The sequence below is a fragment of the Pteropus medius genome, unplaced genomic scaffold, assembly GCF_902729225.1.
Source record: "Pteropus medius unplaced genomic scaffold, Ma_sr-lr_union100, whole genome shotgun sequence".
Taxonomy (NCBI): domain Eukaryota; kingdom Metazoa; phylum Chordata; class Mammalia; order Chiroptera; family Pteropodidae; genus Pteropus; species Pteropus medius.
In genome coordinates, this window is record NW_024346062.1 from 1620774 (window position 1) to 1639778 (window position 19005).

The window sequence follows — 19005 nt, forward strand, 5'->3', positions numbered from 1 at the left end:
TCCCAGGCAAGAGAGGTAAATCAGGGCCAGGGACTATTGAGGGGCAAAGAGAAACTATGAATGAGCAGATAGGTTTGAAACCTGAGCGAGTGTCGACCTCATTAATTTTTGTTTTTATTTTACTTATCGATGTTTTCACCCATTTGGGAGGACAATTTCGATCGTCTTCTCTGTAGGATAAGTTCCCAACGAGCCGCAGCCTCAAAAAAAAGGCTGGTGGGCGTGTTCCCCGCCCAGGGCCTGCGGGGGACAGTGCGGAGGTTGAGCAAGGACTATAAAGGGCTTGGCCGCCGCCGAGGGGCAGCTCCGGGCTTCTCAGTGGGAAACGCTCGCCTCGGTGCTCCACCCCCGTATCCGTGCCGAGTACCCGTTTGGACACCGTGAAGATGGCACCCGTTGGGGGCAAAAAGGCCAAGAAGGTGAGTGTTCGGGGAACATGTGGGCGCTCTCCGTCCCGGCCAAGGCTCTGGGTCTGGACCTGCTGGCCCGGCACCCCAGCCTCGAGGAGTACAGAAAGGTTCTTGGAGCCTGGCCGTGACCAGAAGGTGCTCCCAGAAGTTCTCCTCCAGGACCCCAAGGCACCTCTGAGGCCCCCATTCCTGCCCATGTTCAGAACATGGGCAGGAATCTATGAGGTCTATGTGAACTCCCCAACTCGAGGGCACCCTCAGAGCTCCGAGACTCCCAACATCTTCTGGGTCCTGCACTGCAACACCAGAGCACTCCCCCATAGGTGTCTCCTAGGCTCACAGGAGCGTCTCCTCCCCGCAAGGCTGTGAGACAGAGGAGCGCCTTGTAGTATACCCTGCCCTTCTCCCCCCCGTCCCCCCGACTCCTGAGTGTCTGTATCCGCACCGCCCTGTGCATCGCTCTGTGCCCTGGTGCGGCCTCCGACGGTTTCCCACCCGCGCGTCCCAGCCCCCGCTCGGTCTCCCGGACCCTCTCTGCAGGGTTCTACTTGCGCAAAAGACCCGCGACAGCTTGGTTGGGCGATGGTATGTTTTCTCTTGCAGTTTGGTTTCAGCGATCACAACAAAATGCACTGTGCGGGCCTCGAAACTGGGCACAGAGGCCTCAAGATATTGAGAAAGGGCTGTTAATAAGATTTTTAAAACAGCAGCTCCAGCACCTGATAACAAGAAGCAACTTCCCTTGTTGGGATAAGTGTTCCAGTCCAGACTCTAAGGATATGGCCCCCAAATCAAAAAAGATCCCCACACAAAGAAAAAAGTTAATTCGGTTAAAATTTTAAAATGCTATGAAGCATTAATAGATGTATGTCAATGGCCTGAGGAAGCTGTTGAGATGGCAAACGATTATAGGTATCACTAGTTCAATGAGGTTGAGAATTTTTCACAATCCATAAATCTACTAAATAAATAGTCGAAGTAGACTGGAAAGTATAATTCCTATAGAAATTTTTTTTTAATTGGGTGGCCCCATTTACATTCCATGGATTCTAACCCTCTCCCCAAACTCAAACTCAGAAAATGAAATATTTTAAAGGATTATCTTTAAAGGAACATATAAGCAACAGAAGGACATAAAATAGAAAAAAAAAAAATGTTTCTTTGGTAACCTTGTTTCCATGCATATGTCAGTGTTAAAACACGGACAATAATATGTCTATACTTTTGAGTTTAAAATTAAAATATATGTTACAAAGCTAACACATGTTCATTGTTAACGACTTGGAAAAGCACTATGAATACCATCTGCTGTATTTTGGTGTATATGCTGCTAGTTGTCTAGGCAAATATGTACTTTTATACAAAAAATGGTCTGATATTACACATACTGTTCTGTAATACTTTTTCACAAAATAATATCTCGAGCATTTTTTTCATAGCACATTCCACTTTTTCAAAAAAGCTATTTAGCTTAGGAACAGAAAAGTCTGCATTCTGGGTAGTTAAAAAATGCACTAAAATTTAAGCGATTGTTTTTTCAGATGTAATAGCTCAACAAATTTACGAACAGTATAGTAATGGAATTATCACTAGCCACTCCACCAGTAAACACCAGATTCTTCTATGCTGTGTATTTAAATGTTTGTGGTACTAGAGTATAAAAACATACACATGTTGAATGAGAGTCGCTAACTGACTTGAACAACATGCCATGAGTTGTTTCTGTCAAATGAAAGTAGCAAGTCATATTTCATTTATTTGATTCTTGTTCATATTTTTTATATAACTCCACTGCCTAGCTATATGCATATATATCTTGTTAATTAGGTCATAATGATCAAAGTTGTGGTTTTAAGATGTGGCATTTAGACACATTGAAATCATGATAGATATTTGGATTTCAAAATTACATATGCTCAATTCTGTATTTTTGTAGTTGTTTGTTATCTCATGGACTTCTATGCTTGAAAAATTCTCTATCTGGAAGGGATATCAGGAACATATTTTACTGCTTTAAAGTAAAAATGTCAGTTGTGTCTTCCCTCCGAGTACTACCTGACCAAATGGCATAGGAAGGGGCAGTGCAGGGGAAGAGAATTAAAATAAGGGAGACTCTAAGAAGGTAGTAAGGATTTAGATGCAAAATCCTATGAATGGTTCTCTCAGATTTATGTAACCTTTGTTATATCAGCATTTGTTTTACCAACCATTATGGTAACAAATAGAACACAATAGCTAAGTAGTTCCAGGTTTTTCCTTTACGTGGTCTTTTAAAGACCACGCACTCCCCGCACTCCCACCCCTATTTAAAATCAAATCTAGACACCATTTAAGGATAAAACAGTCAGGAGGCCTTATACTTCCCACCTGGGAGACTTTGTATACATTACTCAGAGATTCTGGGCCTTAATTATACATTTGTAAAATCAGAGAGAGTAACCTAAATTGAATGTAGAGTACCTTTTATTTTTAAATCCTATTATTCTTTAAAATTCTTTTAAATGGTTAAACTAGAAAATTACTTTCTAATTCATAAACCCCTGTAAAAACATTAAATTCAAATTTATCTGTTGAACATTAACACCAGGGTAATTACTGTGTAGTACTATAAATAGAATCAGTACGGAGACTGGGCTGGAAATCATTTACGAATACCTTATTTAGTTGCATCTTCCCTATTCTTGTCATCTTGCACTTGTAGAATGCAAACATGCATGCTTACAACCTCCTGGACAGCACAGCATAGCTGCTGTTGTGGAGACTGAATTCTAACAACAAAGATACAAGTCTTTATGGGATTTGGCCATCTCTGTGGTAGTTATCTTCTTCTTTCGTCTTTACCAAGTGTCTTCTGACTTTTCAGTCTTCAAAATGACTTAATAGCATTATATGCCGCTACAACTTCTTTAACAATTTTAACCTCATTTTAGTTTATAGATAAAGAAGAAAGACTAGTCTTCACCATTTTAAGAATGTGTACTTAAGTATTTGTTTGAGGCTTTACAAGAAAAACTTTCATTTAATTCTTCTGCAGATATTTCTTCAAACATAACATCCTCCTACAATATTCTTCAAAGCTCTTTAATGTGTTCTAAAAGACCACACCTCCCCTCTACCCCTCCCCAACACACATGTGTATACACAAACTTTCAGTATATGAGCATGCTGGTTGTTTGCCTTATAGGACAGTAATGTGAATTTATAAATATACATGTACTTTCTGATAATTCTAAAGAACCCATACATCTCAAGAATATGATAGTAAAAGTATGGCAAATAGAATATTGTCTTAAAAACTCAAGTAGCTTTTTTCTTCCCCCTCATCTGAAATTTTAGGGCATCCTAGAACGTTTAAACTCTGGAGAGGTTGTGATTGGAGATGGAGGGTTTGTCTTTGCACTGGAGAAGAGGGGCTATGTGAAGGCAGGCCCCTGGACCCCGGAGGCTGCTGTGGAACACCCAGAAGCAGGTTGGTGCATTGCTCTGTTTGAAGTTCTCATAAAAGACCACTATGTTGACCCAAACCTAGAAGCATACCATCAAACAGATGCATTCATGCCACATTTTCCAAATATTTATTATTGCCTGCTGGGCACTGTGTTGGGTATGTAAGTATGGATTCACATGTCGATAAGCATAATGCCCCTCCTTATTGCTGTCACCTATGTTTACCTTTTAGTCTCTGCCCCTCACTCTAGATGAGTCTAGTACCTGGCTCACTGCCTTCCTCTCTGTCCCTCCCTCTCCTACTTCCCTAGGTGACTTCAGATTCCAGCACTCTTCCCATTAGTGCCTTGATCTCTTCCTCATCTCCAATTGAACTCTCCCTCTGCCCTCATCTGAGCAGCCCACTCCTAGGCCTTGCCATCACCAATAGCTGTCCACCTCTGAAATCTCAATTACCAGTACTTCAGTCTCTGACCACCACCCTCCTATCTTTTCTGTTCACTCTCTCTAATACTGCCATTCCTCAACCTCATCAAGAATTCTCAATCTTTCATCCCTTTTAGTGTTTATTATCCATTCTTCTACATGTGTCACCCTTCCCTCCTTACCCATTTAAGTTACAATTTACAGTATCAATCACTGTCTTGCAGATAGCCTCCATTGTATATGTGCCAACTGGTTAAATTCATTGTATACTCGCCGTACCCTGTTTAAATTTAATTATCTACATAGCCTGCACACATACCCACACACCTTATTCTCACTTTCTTTTTTGACTACAAATCTTTTATGGCCAGGAGGGGAAGTGGGATGCAACCTGAGGGAGATTATATGTATATATATAATATCTCCCAGTTATATATGTACAGAGCACAGTTAGATAGTACTGTTGTAAATTTAACTTGAGAAATGAAAGTCTGGAATTCCACAGCGAACTCTAAAAGGTCAAATAAAATTTTGCAGAATTTTGTCAGTGGGATAATATATTTGCAGCAAAATCATTTAGGGATAAAATGTGACCTGAATTAATGTGAGGGTATTTATAATTGTATACCATTTAGTGAAGGTAGTCATATATTTTGATGCAAAAAAATAAAGTATTAATGTATTTGATGGGGGGAGCATTGATTCAGGCCTTGATGAGTGTTGCATAATATACAATACCTATGTATTACATTAACTTTCTAAAATTCCTCAAAATTCTGGATTCCAAGACACATTTGGTCCCAAAATGGCTTAGAAAAATGATTGTGGCTCTATAGCATAACCTCCCCTTTCTCGTCATTTCCAGCTATAAAAAGTCAAGCCCAGTTCTAACAAAAATGTTTCAGGTGCAATCCAGCTTGCCAGGAAACCTTTCAGGGTCCATCTCAGTTCTAGTTACCACCTAGCCTAAGTTAGAAAACCACCTGCGGATACACAAATTCATTTACGTAAGATAGCATGAAAACTGACCACCGCTCTCATCCAGAGCATGAATATTGTAAACATTTTTCATCCCCCCAAAAACTAAACACACTCTATGAAACACTTTGAAGACAAACTAGCAAATAGCAGTGAGGGTGATGATAATTTGCCTTTAAGATTAATAAGAATAAAATTCAATTAAAATGACTACAGAATTCATGAATTTTTGTCTTTCTGTATTTTTTCTGAATTTTTATCTTTCTCAATTAACAGGTAAATGTATCACAAGTAAGGTCTTTTCTTATTATTTAGACATTAAATGGACACTTGTCTTCAAAAAACCCCAATGCTATAGGTCACACAGACTCATGGAATTTTGAAACTCCTTTTTCATTTTAGAGATGAAGAAATTGCCACCTTGATGGGGTAGGTAAATAGTTTGCCCCAAATCACATAATTGATTGTAGCTGACTCGGGAAGATTCCAGTTTCACTGACTCCTGCCTATGACCTTTCCCCTATATCATGTCGCATTAAAAAATACCTGCGAGGATATAAAAATTTGTAAGGATACCCACTCAGCAACTTAGTCAAGAGACTGGGTAACATTTAGGTTCTATGGTGCTAAAATAAAACTAGTATAATGAAGGGTTTAAAACCATACAGGAATGTAATTAATTAGTACAGGCTGTGTCCTTGTCATAGGGAGCAGTCACACCCTATTACTGGTTAGAGGATGAAGACTCAGGAGTCTTATGATGAGAGAAAACAAAAAGTAGAAATTGAAAGGATATCCAGAAATTATCAGATTAATTATTCTACTGATGTTTATGGCAAAAGTGGTGGTTCTTGCACCCACTGGAATCAGCATTGAATTCAGCAAGGAATTTGGGTTTGCTGGGTCTGGAAGGGTTTGGGGAATATGAATTTATAATAATTGCCCTCCGAGGTAAGTCCAAGTTGGGTCACATTTTGAGAAGCACCTCAGTTTTAAGAAGCATGGTAGGATAATCAAATCAATAAGAACAAGGAGGTGGGTCACCACCCTCTGAAAAAATCTGATAAAAGGATATAGACCCTCCACACTATAAAATGTATATGTACACAAACAATTTGCCTACCAGTCCAAGGTTTTTCCACAGAGTCTCTGGAAATCTACCTAAAGACAACCTGGGTGGACTTCCTGTTTATAAACTGTCATTCTAGTGTACAGAAACCTACTCTATAGGCCCTGCAACCCCTGCTCCAACTGTAGCAGCTCATCTGATTGATACATGAATACCCACATCAGGTGTTTTTCATTGGTTCTGTTGCTAATTAAAACAAGTTCAAAGCCCCCTAATTTAGGTATCCTTTTAAATTCCCACTGAGAATTAAAGTGTCCATGATTTTAAAAACAAAGATTTGGCTTAAAGCTTAGAAACCCATTTCCTGAAATTCAGAGGAGTTTTTTTGACTCACTTATTTGTCTATTTGAAAACAAAAACTGAGCGTTTTCCATGAAGATGGCATCGAAAGTGAAGAACAAAGCCCATACCCCTCCCAAAGCCGAAGCCAAACAAAAGCTTTGAAGGCAAAGAAAGCAGTGTTCAAAGGCGTCTACAGCCACACACACACACAAAAAATAAAATAAAAGAGAAGGACAAGGAGAAGGACAAGGACAAGGACAAGGAGAAGGAGAAGGAGAAAGAAGAAGAGAAGAAGATAACGCACGTCATCCACCTTTCAAGGGCCCAAGACACTGTGGCTCTGAAAGCAGCCCAAACACCCTCAGAGGAGCACACCTGGAGAAACAAGCCTGGCCATTATGCCATCATCAAGTCTCCCCTGACTACCAAGTCAGCCATGAAGAACATAGAAGACAACAATACGCTCATGTTCATTGTGGATGTCAAGGCCAACAAGCACTAGGTCAGACAGACTGTGAAGAAGCTCTATGACATTGACGTGGCCAAGGTCAAGGTCCTGATCAGATAATGGCTGGATAGAGATAAGAAGGCATGTGTTCAACAGGCTCCCGACTATGATGCTTTGGATGTTGCCAACAAAATCGGGATCATCTAAACTGAGTCTAGCTGGCTAATTCTGAATATAAATTTTTTTCACTGTAAAAACAAAAATGAAAACAAAAAAACCAAAACCATTGAGCTTTCTATGTTCTTTGCAGTCTACCAGGCACCTAGGATGCAAAGATGCCAGACTCATAGCCAGTCTTAGCCCCCGAGGGCTCAGAACTCCAGTGTCCTGGTAACTTCCTAGCCTCTAGTATAGTTGTTTCCAGACCTTTAGATTTCATAGGTCTCTGAAATTTCAAAGTAAATTTCAGGGGCTGATATTAGATTGCTGATTTCTTACTTTGCCCAGTTAATTCCCCTGACAAAACAAAAACCAGATAAGTCTCACTATTACTTTATAAAATGAGCATTATTTCACTGTCTTAGTATGGAGGTTCTCAACAAGGCTAAAAATAAGAATAAGTTGAGGAACCCTTAAAAAAAACACAATCTGTGCCCTGCTCCAAACCAATTAAATTAGAATATCTGTGAGATTGACCCTAGATTCTATAAGTTTTTAAAAGCTTGCAAGTTATCTAATGGGCAACCAGGATTTAGGACCACTATTTTAGAGCAAAGAATAGGTAATTCTTTAAGTTGAATACATTTGGTTATATATAAAAAAAAAACTCCTATCATATTTCTTCTAACCAGGGAAAGCTTTGCCATCTGGCATTCATCCATGGACATGTTTTGGAACCTTGCTCCAATTCTTATTCTACTCTGCTACCAGAGATGTGTGGGTATGTGCCTTTTGAAAACATCATCGGTTAATAAACTGATAGCAATTAATGCCTTTCTTCATTCAATCTCCCAGTTCGCCAGCTTCACCGAGAGTTCCTCAGAGCTGGATCAAATGTCATGCAGACCTTCACCTTTTATGGGAGTGAAGACAAGCTGGAGAACAGGGGAAACTATGTTGCAGAGAAAATATCCGTGAGTAAAACCATGCATGGCACTCTCAGAAGGGTATAGTGAATATACATGTCATCACCAAATTTCTCACAGAGAAAAATGTTGAGCCTCTTCAGAGTTTTGTTTTGTTTTCAAAATACAGAAATGAGATATATGTGAATAACACTCTTAGATTTTATCTGGAGACCTCAAAATTGACAGAAAGGTATTTCATGAAACATATCAGAGAAGAGATATTTAATGATTAATGAAACTGTGATTTAATGAAACTGTGATTCTCTCAGTTTCCTAACTAGTTGCTGAGTGGGTAACCTTACAAATTCTTAGATCCTCACAGGTTTTTAATGTGGCACGGTGTAGGGGAAAGGTTATAGGCAGAAAGAGTCAGTGAACCTGGAATCTTCCTCGCTTAGCTACAATCTACTGTGTGATGTTGGGCAAGCTTTTTACCTTTTTCATTAAGGTGGCAATTTCTTCATTTCTAAAACAAAAAAGGAGTTTCAAAATTCCATGAGTCTGCATGACTTACAACACTGGGGTTTTTGAAGTGTCCATTTTTAATATCTAAATAATGAAAAAAAAAACCTTACTTGTGATACATTTACCTGTTAATTAAGAAAATACAGAGAGACAAAAAGTCATAAATTCTGTAGTCATTTTAATTGAATTTTATTCTTATTAATCACAAAGGCAAATTATCATCAGTATCACTGCTATTTGATAGGTATTCTTCTAAGTGCAGCTTAGACATTGGAAGAGACCAGATCTTTTATGTAAAGATTTCTACCCTCTCATAGACCTTTGGTATAATGTAATATCCTAGATACCATCATTAGATTTATTTTTTCATTACAATTATTGGTGTTGTTATTACTGCAAATTGCTCGACTTGGTAAAGCACTGAAGTATTCCATCACTGTCACCTTCTGGAATCAAATCACTATTGTGACATATAACTGAGATGTGGACATTTGAATAATAATTTTGTTTCAATTTCACATGAAAATGCAGATGTATTATATACTCACCGTTTAGGGGCAGAAAGTCAATGAAGCTGCTTGTGATATCGCCCGGCAAGTGGCTGATGAGGGAGACGCTTTCGTGGCAGGAGGCGTGAGTCAGACACCTTCATACCTCAGCTGCAAGAGTGAAACTGAAGTTAAAAAAGTATTTCAGCAACAGTTAGAGGTCTTTATAAGGAAGAATGTGGACTTCTTGATTGCAGAGGTAAACAAAGATATAATCAAAGATGGAACACTAAGTACACTTAGTACATTTTTCTCTGCCTTTGGTTTTCATGAGGACCATGTGCTATTAGGTACCAATCATGACTAGTAATAGTAATATTTAGTTTTGAAATCTTTTTTCAATTTAGAGCTTCTACTAAATTTGATTCAGTTAATCTAATAGTGTTCTTCAAACCTTTTGATGGCAATCCACAATAAGATATCGCCATTCTATTCCATTTTTAAAATGCTAGTGGGTCTCAGTGTCAAATTCTTAATATTCAAAATATTTCAAGTTCAGAGTTTTAAGGTCAGTCGCCTGGTAATTATTAAATTATTAAGCAATAAAATAAGTTTTCAAATTGTTTGGGGGAAATGAGATTAAAAGTATCTTAACCTTATCTTATTTCAGTATTTTGAACACGTTGAAGAGGCTGTGTGGGCGGTTGAAGCCTTGAAGGCATCTGGAAAACCAGTGGCAGCGACCATGTGCATTGGCCCAGAAGGAGATTTGCATGGCGTGACCCCTGGCGAGTGTGCAGTGCGCCTGGTTAAAGCAGGTGATGATGGATTTTGATAGGTTTGCTATTAGTGAGTCTTTTAAAATGACATACAAATTCAGATCTGTTTATGAATCACTATATACTACCTTTATTAACAGGAAAACCATTTCTGAACTTTTTTAGAAATATTGATAATATTATTATTGAGTCCTAAAGAGAAAAATGTTTTGTTTTGTTTTGTTTAAAAAAAGATATACATACATACCAGCCTTTGAGCAACTAGACTTATGCCGAAGGTTTAACAATTAGGAATAAGAAGAATTTTGGTAAACCAAAAGCAGCATTAGGAAAAACTGTGTTCGAAAAAATCTTTAATTTATCTCAAGTCGAAGTCTTTAAACTTTAATAACTTTTAAGTCAGTTGCCCTCTTTGCCAAAGTTTTTCCATTCTCATAAATTATGGGTATGCTTTACATTTTGTAATTGGTATAATAAATCAAAAAATCTTTTGATATGAAATACTGACCACTTAATTTATCTTTTTATATAATTTCCATTCCTAATATTGAATTTCATTTAAATTAGGAAAAAGACAGATTGTTTTCCAATCTGCCTCAATTTAAACCCAAGAAATAGCTCAGTGTCAGTGAAAGAGTCCGACTCATTCCATGGAATAGAGAGATTTTGATTGGCTATTTTTTTGTTTCTGATTTTTATCTAAATCCTAATATTTCAGGAAAGTCACTTCCCACTTTTCATTAACAATAACAATTATTTATATTTAGGAATGAAATTGTATTATCTTAATTTTCGGTAATATAAAAATAGGGAGAGAAGCAAGTTAACTTGTCTCAAAAAGATCAGAGGAGGCCTTCACAATCCTCGTTGTTAATTGGCAAAGATTCTTGGCCTGCAATTCATCCTTCCCCCACCATTCTGTTCAGAGTAGGTGGCCACAGTGTTTAAAATCATAATACCTTTTTTACATCATTTGTAGCACTTAACCCTTATCTCATTTATCTCTTTAATGTCTGACTCTTTCACTAGATTGTAAGATCTAAGACAGCAGAGACTCTGTTTGGCTCAGCATTGAATACTCTGTGCCTAGCACATAATAGGTCCTTAATAAATTCCATCTAATAAATCTAGTCTATCTTCCAATGTTAAATCAAATTCTACCTCCATATACCCTTATATAATCATCTCTACACCAAATGATCACCTCTTCTCAGCAACTATAACACCTTCCATTTATACTCCTCATTTGGAATATCCTCAACTGACATTTTCCAATCTATGAGAATGTTAATAGGGTTCTGTAGTCAAATACATTTAGAAAATGCTATATTAAACCAAATTAAGCAGGTCTATTTACTGCAGAACTTCTCAGAGCCTTTTATCCGTCCCATAGACATAGTAAATAGCTACTATCTAACTTAATTGATCAGAGAACCTTATTTTCATATAGCAACCTTGGGAAGCTTTGTATTAAAATATAAAATCCTTGGTGTCAACGACTATGTCCTATATTTACATTTTTCTAGAACCCCTCACAAGGAACCTTATACCTAATAGACATCCAATAACTCACCAGTGTATAATTAATTCATGAGTGTAATAACATCAAGCAAGGAAAGAAAAACTCTGGCAGCAGAATATCCCCCCCCCCAAAAAAAAATAAATAAAGGAAAGGAAAAAAAATGGAGAAATCAAAATCCAAGTGAGATGTTAAGTAAGCTGTTGGATATACAAGTCTGGAATCCAATGGCGAGGTCAGGATTAGAGAGAGAAATTTAGGAGAGTTCTGGAGCTAGAGGTATTGGAAGCCCTGGGACTAAAAAGGAAGTGTGGGTGAAGAGCAGAAGATGGCTCAGTAGGATCCTGGAATGATGCAGAATTGAAAGGTTCAGACTTGAGGAGGGGTCGGTGCATAACATCCAAAAATAGAAGCCAGGGAAATAGGAGCAACACTCAGGGAGTGTGGGAAGTTCTCAGAAGCCAAGAGAAAGGGAGTGTTGATGAAGAAGGGAGTGGTCCTCTAGACTGAAAGCTGCTGAGACATCTAGTAAAAGGAGATCAGAGATGCGACTACTGGATTTGGTAAGATTGAGGTCATCAGTGTCCCTGACAAAAACTGATTCAGAGGAATGACTGGGAGGGAGGCCTGATTGGAACAAAAAATGAAGAGCAAACTGTAGACCCAGCCCAGTAAGGAGACGCCTGCCACAAAGTACCAAATACCACAGCTTGCGGCAGGCAGCAGCTCTGCTGCTCATGAAATCTGGATTAGTGATATTATTAAATTGGCCTGAGGAAAGGGAACATTGATTTATTCTTCAAATGAGTGGTACAGTAACCACGGGTACAATCGAGAAGCTGGGAGTGCTGAAAAATTATTATGCTTGCAATATAATGTTCAAGATGAAAAAATTGACTATTAAAATTTGAAGTTAAAAAAAAATTCTTATAATGATTAAAAAAAAAAAAAGATGGACAGCCAAGTGTGTATAAATGACACTTCAATTATACCAGACTCTTCAAAGCACTTCTCACAGAAAGCACTTGCTGCCTGTTTGTAATCATTCTTGCCTAAAGGTAAGATAAGTTTGCAGGGAGCAAGGCTCAAATGCTGTACTTCTAAATTCACCATTCTAAATAAAAGCTCCCTGTGATTTAGAGGAGAGCTGGGCCTCCCTGTATGTGGTGAATCCCCAAAGCTAAAATGTTCTTTCCACTTTCAGGAGCTTCCATCATTGGCGTGAACTGCCATTTTGACCCCACAATTAGTTTACAAACAGTGAAGCTCATGAAAGAAGGCCTGCAGGCTGCCCGGTTGAAAGCCCACCTGATGACTCAGCCCTTGGCCTACCACACTCCTGACTGCAACAAACAGGGATTTATCGATCTGCCAGAATTTCCCTTTGGTAAGACAGGCATTCTATACACCCTCTCAATGTTTCTATGTTTGAGAAATTCCAAATAAATCTATAGCCATAGAGCTTTATCCTAGTAAAAAAATGGCTGCATATCTTCTCATCTCTAGCCTCTCACTTCCCTCCCTAAGGCCACAAGTCCTTTGATATTAGACAGCAGAAGAAGGAAAAGATGGGACCAACAAGCAGAAAAGACCTCTGAACTTATATGTAAAAGCAAAGTTGAATCAATACCTACATAGACAACCAATTAGTCATACTTTTAGATTGGTGAGATCATGGTGAGATCAGAGAAGGTTTGGGTTTTGGTTCGAGCTCTGTTGCTGAGTTGCATAACCTTAGCAAAATTCCTTAATTCCTCTAGACCTTAATTTTTCTCATCAGAAAATAAGAAGGTTAGCCCAGGTTATCTCCAGGATCCTTTTCTCCTATTTTGATGGTTGCTCAGATATTCCAGGGTTTGAGGGTGGAGAGAAGATACCATCATTAGATTACTGAATGACAAATTTGAAGGAAGAAACTAAGCAGATGAAGTAAGGGAATACTTGCAATCTCGGCAGAGGGATGACGTCTTTCAGTGCGTTTTGGAAGTGAGGTTAAGTCTACTTTGAAAATCAAGCCCAGAGATGTCAGCAGGGCCAGAGCATGAGCAGCCTCCTATTCCGTTCCTAGGTCCTTATATCGTACATATCCTATATACTATAGGCACCCTCAGAGAAGTAAGATATTATAATATTCACTCTAAAAGAACAAAAGAGGAATAGCAAAGCATTTGTGTTACTTATTGCTGTATAACAAATTACCGTAAAACTTAGCATTTATTGGCTTATAGTTTCTGTGGGTCATGAATTCAGGAGCAGCTTAGCTGGGTGGTTTTTGCTCAGGGTTTAAGAGGTTACAGTCCAATCATTGGCCAGGGCTATAGGCATCTGAAGGCCTGATGGGGACTGGGAGATTTATCTCCAAGCTCTTTTAGTTGGCTATTGGGAGTTGGTGTCAGTTTCTTGTTGTCTGTTGACTGGAGGCCTCAGTTCCTCAGCTTATGGGCCTTTCCACTGTGGTGCTTGAATGTTCTCACACCATGGCAGCTGGCTTTCCCCAGGGTAAGTGTACAAAAGAGAACAAGGGAGAAACCATGATGCCTTTTACGATGTAGCCTCGGAAGCCAGAGACCATTTTCTGCCATATTCTATTGCTCTCACAGACCAACCTGATATAACATGGGAGGGGGATGGACTGCACAAGGTGAGAACATCAGAAGGCAGGGTTCATTGGGAGCCATTTTGAAGGCTGGCTACCACAGCATTTAAAACTGGATATAAAGACACAAAGTAGCTAATAGTTTTTAAAAGTTAAGAATTAAATATTGACAATGTATTTATCTCATTTATTGAAGACTATATATTTATTACAGCTGTTCATTTTGAACATTTTGTTTAAAAAAAGAATTTGGGCATAATGCTGTTTATTGTAGGACTGGAGCCCAGAGTTGCAACCAGATGGGATATTCAAAAATATGCCAGAGAAGCCTACAACCTGGGGGTCAGGTATATCGGTGGGTGCTGTGGATTTGAGCCCTACCACATCAGGGCGATTGCAGAGGAACTGGCCCCAGAAAGGGGAATTTTGCCGCCGGCTTCAGAAAAACATGGCCCCTGGGGAAGTGGTTTGGACATGCACACCAAACCATGGATTAGAGCAAGGTAAGAACCTTTAAACTATATTTACCAAACCAAGCTCACGCAGATTATATGTCCAAGGGAGGTCATTACAAAGAGTATAGCTAATTTGCTATGTGATGATGGAGTCAGTCATCTTAAATTCTCTCACAGAAATATTTATTAAACATCTTTATAAAGTGATTTCTAGGGAATGTTTAAGAATATAGAATGTAAATAATATAAGTTGCAATGAAATGTGATTTCATGCTCTAGGAAACCATCCATGTGGGGGACACTAACATTGAATCAATTGATTGTTAAGATTTAAGTATAACTTAAGTATAACAAATGGTAATCAAGTGCCTGTTCTGTGCCAAGCAAGATTCTTGGAGCTGGGAATACAACGGTGAGTAAGATAGAAAAGGTCTTTGCCCTCAGAGCTTACATTCTAGTGGGGCAGATGAACAATAAACAGATTCTACATCCGGCAGTATGAAGGGCACTAGGAATAGAGAAATGAAAAGCTGTAGCCCCTAGCTTAAAGAATCTCACGGTATGCTGGGGAAAATAGATAAGAAAGCCAAGGTATTATAGTGTGGTAACTGCTTTAATCATAGAAGCATAGATAAAAAACAATAAATAACAATGAAAAGAAGGACTATCTCAGCCTAATAGAAAGATGTTTTAGTAGTAAGGATTTGTTGGCTGGTCTTTGAAGGGCTAAGTAGGCTTCCACAAGATAGGGAAAGGGGTGGAGGGTTGAGTCCTCCAAGCAGAGGGAGTAGTTCTGCTCTGTTCAACCAACATTACTGAGCACAGCTCAGACACTGTTGTGGACACTGAGGTAAGGTAAGCAGTATGGACAAGGGACAACCCTGTCTCCAAGAAGTTAACAGTCTAGTTAGGCAGAGAAATAAACATGTGAGTTCAAACTGACATAAAGAGTTCAAGGACAAAGATATGCACAGATGTTGTATGGTCTGAGCTAATGGCTTATGGGGGCACAAGGCAGAGGGAGGTGAATGAAGGATTTCTGAGAAAGCGGATGCCCAAGCTAAATTTTGAAGTGTGAACTACATTGCCAGACAAGGAAATGGCCTACAAGAAACAGCTTACAGGAAAGCAGTAAGAGATGCAAAGAGAATGGTGTATTGAGAATATCAGAGACAGAATTTGATAGAAGACACATGTCAGAAAGAAGAGGCAGCCTTTCATTCATGCTCGTGATTTGGGTATGACCTCATCCCAATTGCAGTGAGGAGACTGGAGTGTTGCAAGTGGTCTAGGACAAGGGAAGATTTGCAAGTTAGCAAGTTTTAATAGCCTTGAGACGGGGAAACCTCTGAGGAAGCCTTTTTTAAAATGATACTAGACATGATGAAGCCTGAACTAGACAGAGACGATGGAGATAGTAAGGAGAAGGAGGCAGGATCCATAGAATGAGAAGTACAGAAGTAATACTGGATTTGGTTCAAATTGTGCTCAGCTGGTTTGTGAGGCAGAATGCCAAAAAGTGAGGATGGGGAGGTAGGATAAACTGGATAGAAAATGTCCCTATTCTAATTCTTAGCTTTTAATCCCTTTGCATATGCTAAAAAGAAGGAATTCGAGGTAATTTTAGACCTACTGATTCTGGGGCAGTGGCAGGAGGATTTAGTTTTAGTCCAGATTACTAAATGTGCAAAGATGACACCGTGGAGTTCAGTGACATGGAGACCGACACTCTGGGAGGAATCTAACATGTATTTTGTTCACTCAGGGCCAGGAAGGAATACTGGGAGAATCTTCGGGTAGCCTCAGGCAGGCCATACAACCCTTCAATCTCAAAGCCCGATGCCTGGGGAGTGACCAAAGGAACAACTGAGCTGATGCAGCAGAAAGAAGCCACAACTGAGCAGCAGCTGAAGGAGCTCTTTGAAAAACAGAAATTCAAATCTGTATAGTAGCCTCAGTGGAACCCAGTTTTGAAAATTCCTCTGTTTGAGTCACAGTTCTTAGAAATAAGGAAAAAATGGTTAAAAAGCCATGCTCATATTAACGCCAGCCTACACATAAAATTGGTATGAGCTGAACAAAAAATATTACAAATAGCATCTGACAATTTTAAAAGTATATTTTAGAAGTTTCCTTAGAAGCAAAATAAGTAAAGAAGTAAATCTTAAGCAGGTTTATTAAGCACCCACCGTGTATAAGGTATTAATGAAATCACTATGGCTAAAGAAAAGTGATTCGGACATTAATCCTACTTCAAGAAGTTTGCAGACTAGTAAAGAGGATTAGATGTGAGCTGTCATAAATGGCTCAGCAACCAGATAGGGACAGATAAAGTGCTATAGAGAAGTGCCTTCCAAGCTCCTTTGAACACAACCCTTAGCAAGAAACACAATTTATATAATGACCAGTAAAACACATATCATTCAACCATTGAAACAAAATGTGTGATCCATTCTGGCATCTTCTATTCCATTCCTTTCCATCCTATTTCATTAATAAAACATAACATACTGGTTGAGATCCTTCAAACTAATTATATGACCCATTATATTGGCCCACTGTAGTTTGAAAAACACTGCTATGGGACATGTTAGCTCTGGGAACTTTCCTATTTCTGTAAGTTTGTTTTTAGAAGATCAGTCACATGGGACCTAATCAATAAGTATTCAAAGCCCAGAGTCCTGCTCTCAGAATTCCAGAGTTGCTCTCTTTGCTGACCCATTTTGACCACTAAGAATCATATCGAGTAATAGGGAGGGGGCAAGAAAGGGTTGTTATCTAGGTCCTCTCCATCCTACTCAGAACTACATGCCTCCAGTCCGTAAGGCTGAGGAGCAATGAACTTATGTTACTTTGATAGCTTAAAACATAATAAAGAAAGAGAGATTCTCCAAACTTTACCCAGGTTTCTTAGGTTGAGAGCTGTGATATTTTTTACTTAATCATATCTACTCTCCTATGAGAGCTCAAGCCTGATGATGCAAGATCATTAGAATAAACATGGCTACTCTTCATGTATTAGGAAAGAGTTCATGCTGCTTTCTAAACATTCTTGGATTGATTTAGCTGTTTTGAAATTGTAATTTCTTCAGCTATTAAAAAAAGAAAAGCAATGAGAGTATCTTAGTTGTTTTTGATTCTTATTTTTGTTCTATAATTTGCTAAGTCCTATATGAAATCTCTATACCTCAGTTTATCTTTTAAAAAATACTACCTTCTCAAAAAAATGTATTGAAGATGTGCTTGAATGAAACTGTATGTCAACACTGCCTCCTAGTGGCATACTTCATATTTTGAAACTTTTTTGGAAATTTAGCCCCTCCACCAAGTGCATTCGTTTTATTTCCAGAAATCTTATTCATTAAAAAGGAAGGATCTTTTAATACCTAAGGGTTTCTTTATGTTAAATAGACATTTCTCACTGATAAATATTTTTATGGAATCAGCCAGAGGGACCTTAGAGATCAAGAGTCCAAACCCTCCTTTTTAAGGATAAGATTCCTAAGGCAGGGTGACAAATCAGGAAGGACTTCCAGCTAGTCCGAGGCTGCCAAGAAGGATGGTTTTAGCTTGAATTCTTGGTAAAAGGAAAGCAAGACCTAGATAGATGGTTCACAGAACTGAGTTCATCCTCCAGCCAGGGAATAAAGATCCTTGCATTACTCAGAGTCAATGCAAACTCCCTAAACAAACCTCTGGCAATTTATGCCCTGACACTTCTTTACACTATAGCAAAGCACCTTCTGGTAAGCAAACCATGCCAATGCTGACTCATAATGAGACAGAACCAGACAAGAAAGGATCAAAAGCTTCAGTTCCCAACTGCTCCAGACGGGGGCAGCAAGTCACCAGCAGGAATGCCTGAGTAGCTCCATTTTGCTTTGAACTTAGGCTATTTGATCAGAATAAACCCTAATGTTAAATGGCAGAAATACCTGTAGCCCTTGTTTGTTTGTTTGTTTGTTTGTTTGTTTGTTTGTATGGGTCAGTTTTTTCCTAAAGATACATAGATCTTTGAATCATATCTAAGACAACTCACCCAGCAAGGAAAACCTTTTATGTCTCCAACCAGATCTCAATTTTTCCTAGCTAGCTTCATTTGTCCCAGCTTTGAGCACCCTGGTTAGCTGTGAGCATTATACACTATTTTCCGAAATAGCCTCTCTGTTAGTCAGTGACATCCCCTTGTCCAGTCTAGGCACTTCCACGTATTATCTACCAAGTAGACAACCTTGATTCTTACTTAATAAAGGATGAAGAAGTCAATTTGAAGAAAGAAAAATACAGGGGTCCTATGAACTGTTTCAGGAGTGGTATGTCTGGCAGTGTGTGAAAGAACAGAATTACGAGATAACAAAAGCCCATATTTCTAAACATCTTCAGGAACAAATAAATATTTAGTGTTTGAACGGAAAACGACTGAAAGGCAGCCAAATTCAAAGACACTTCACAGATG

General features: G+C 38.8%; 1 protein-coding gene and 1 pseudogene across 1 annotated transcript; both read left to right on the top strand.

Annotated features, from left to right (window-relative positions):
- Positions 1-12: 12 nt before the first annotated feature.
- Positions 13-17067, top strand: BHMT (betaine--homocysteine S-methyltransferase). Its single transcript, XM_039874897.1, has 8 exons — positions 13-419; positions 3747-3879; positions 8135-8253; positions 9268-9459; positions 9871-10018; positions 12703-12885; positions 14369-14597; positions 16315-17067. Exons 1-8 carry the CDS (start codon positions 387-389, stop codon positions 16496-16498), a joined length of 1221 nt encoding a protein of 406 aa, XP_039730831.1. The 5' UTR covers positions 13-386; the 3' UTR covers positions 16499-17067.
- LOC120612472 (60S ribosomal protein L23a-like) lies at positions 6763-8121 on the top strand (annotated as a pseudogene).
- Positions 17068-19005: the final 1938 nt, after the last annotated feature.

Excerpts from the sequence above, each read along its gene's own strand:
- BHMT (XM_039874897.1), top strand. The coding sequence starts at position 387 with ATGGCACCCGTTGGGGGCAAAAAGGCCAAGAAG. Across the intron at positions 3,880-8,134 it reads TGTGGAACACCCAGAAGCAG|TTCGCCAGCTTCACCGAGAG; the intron begins GTTGGTGCATTG and ends TCAATCTCCCAG. Across the intron at positions 8,254-9,267 it reads ATGTTGCAGAGAAAATATCC|GGGCAGAAAGTCAATGAAGC; the intron begins GTGAGTAAAACC and ends CTCACCGTTTAG.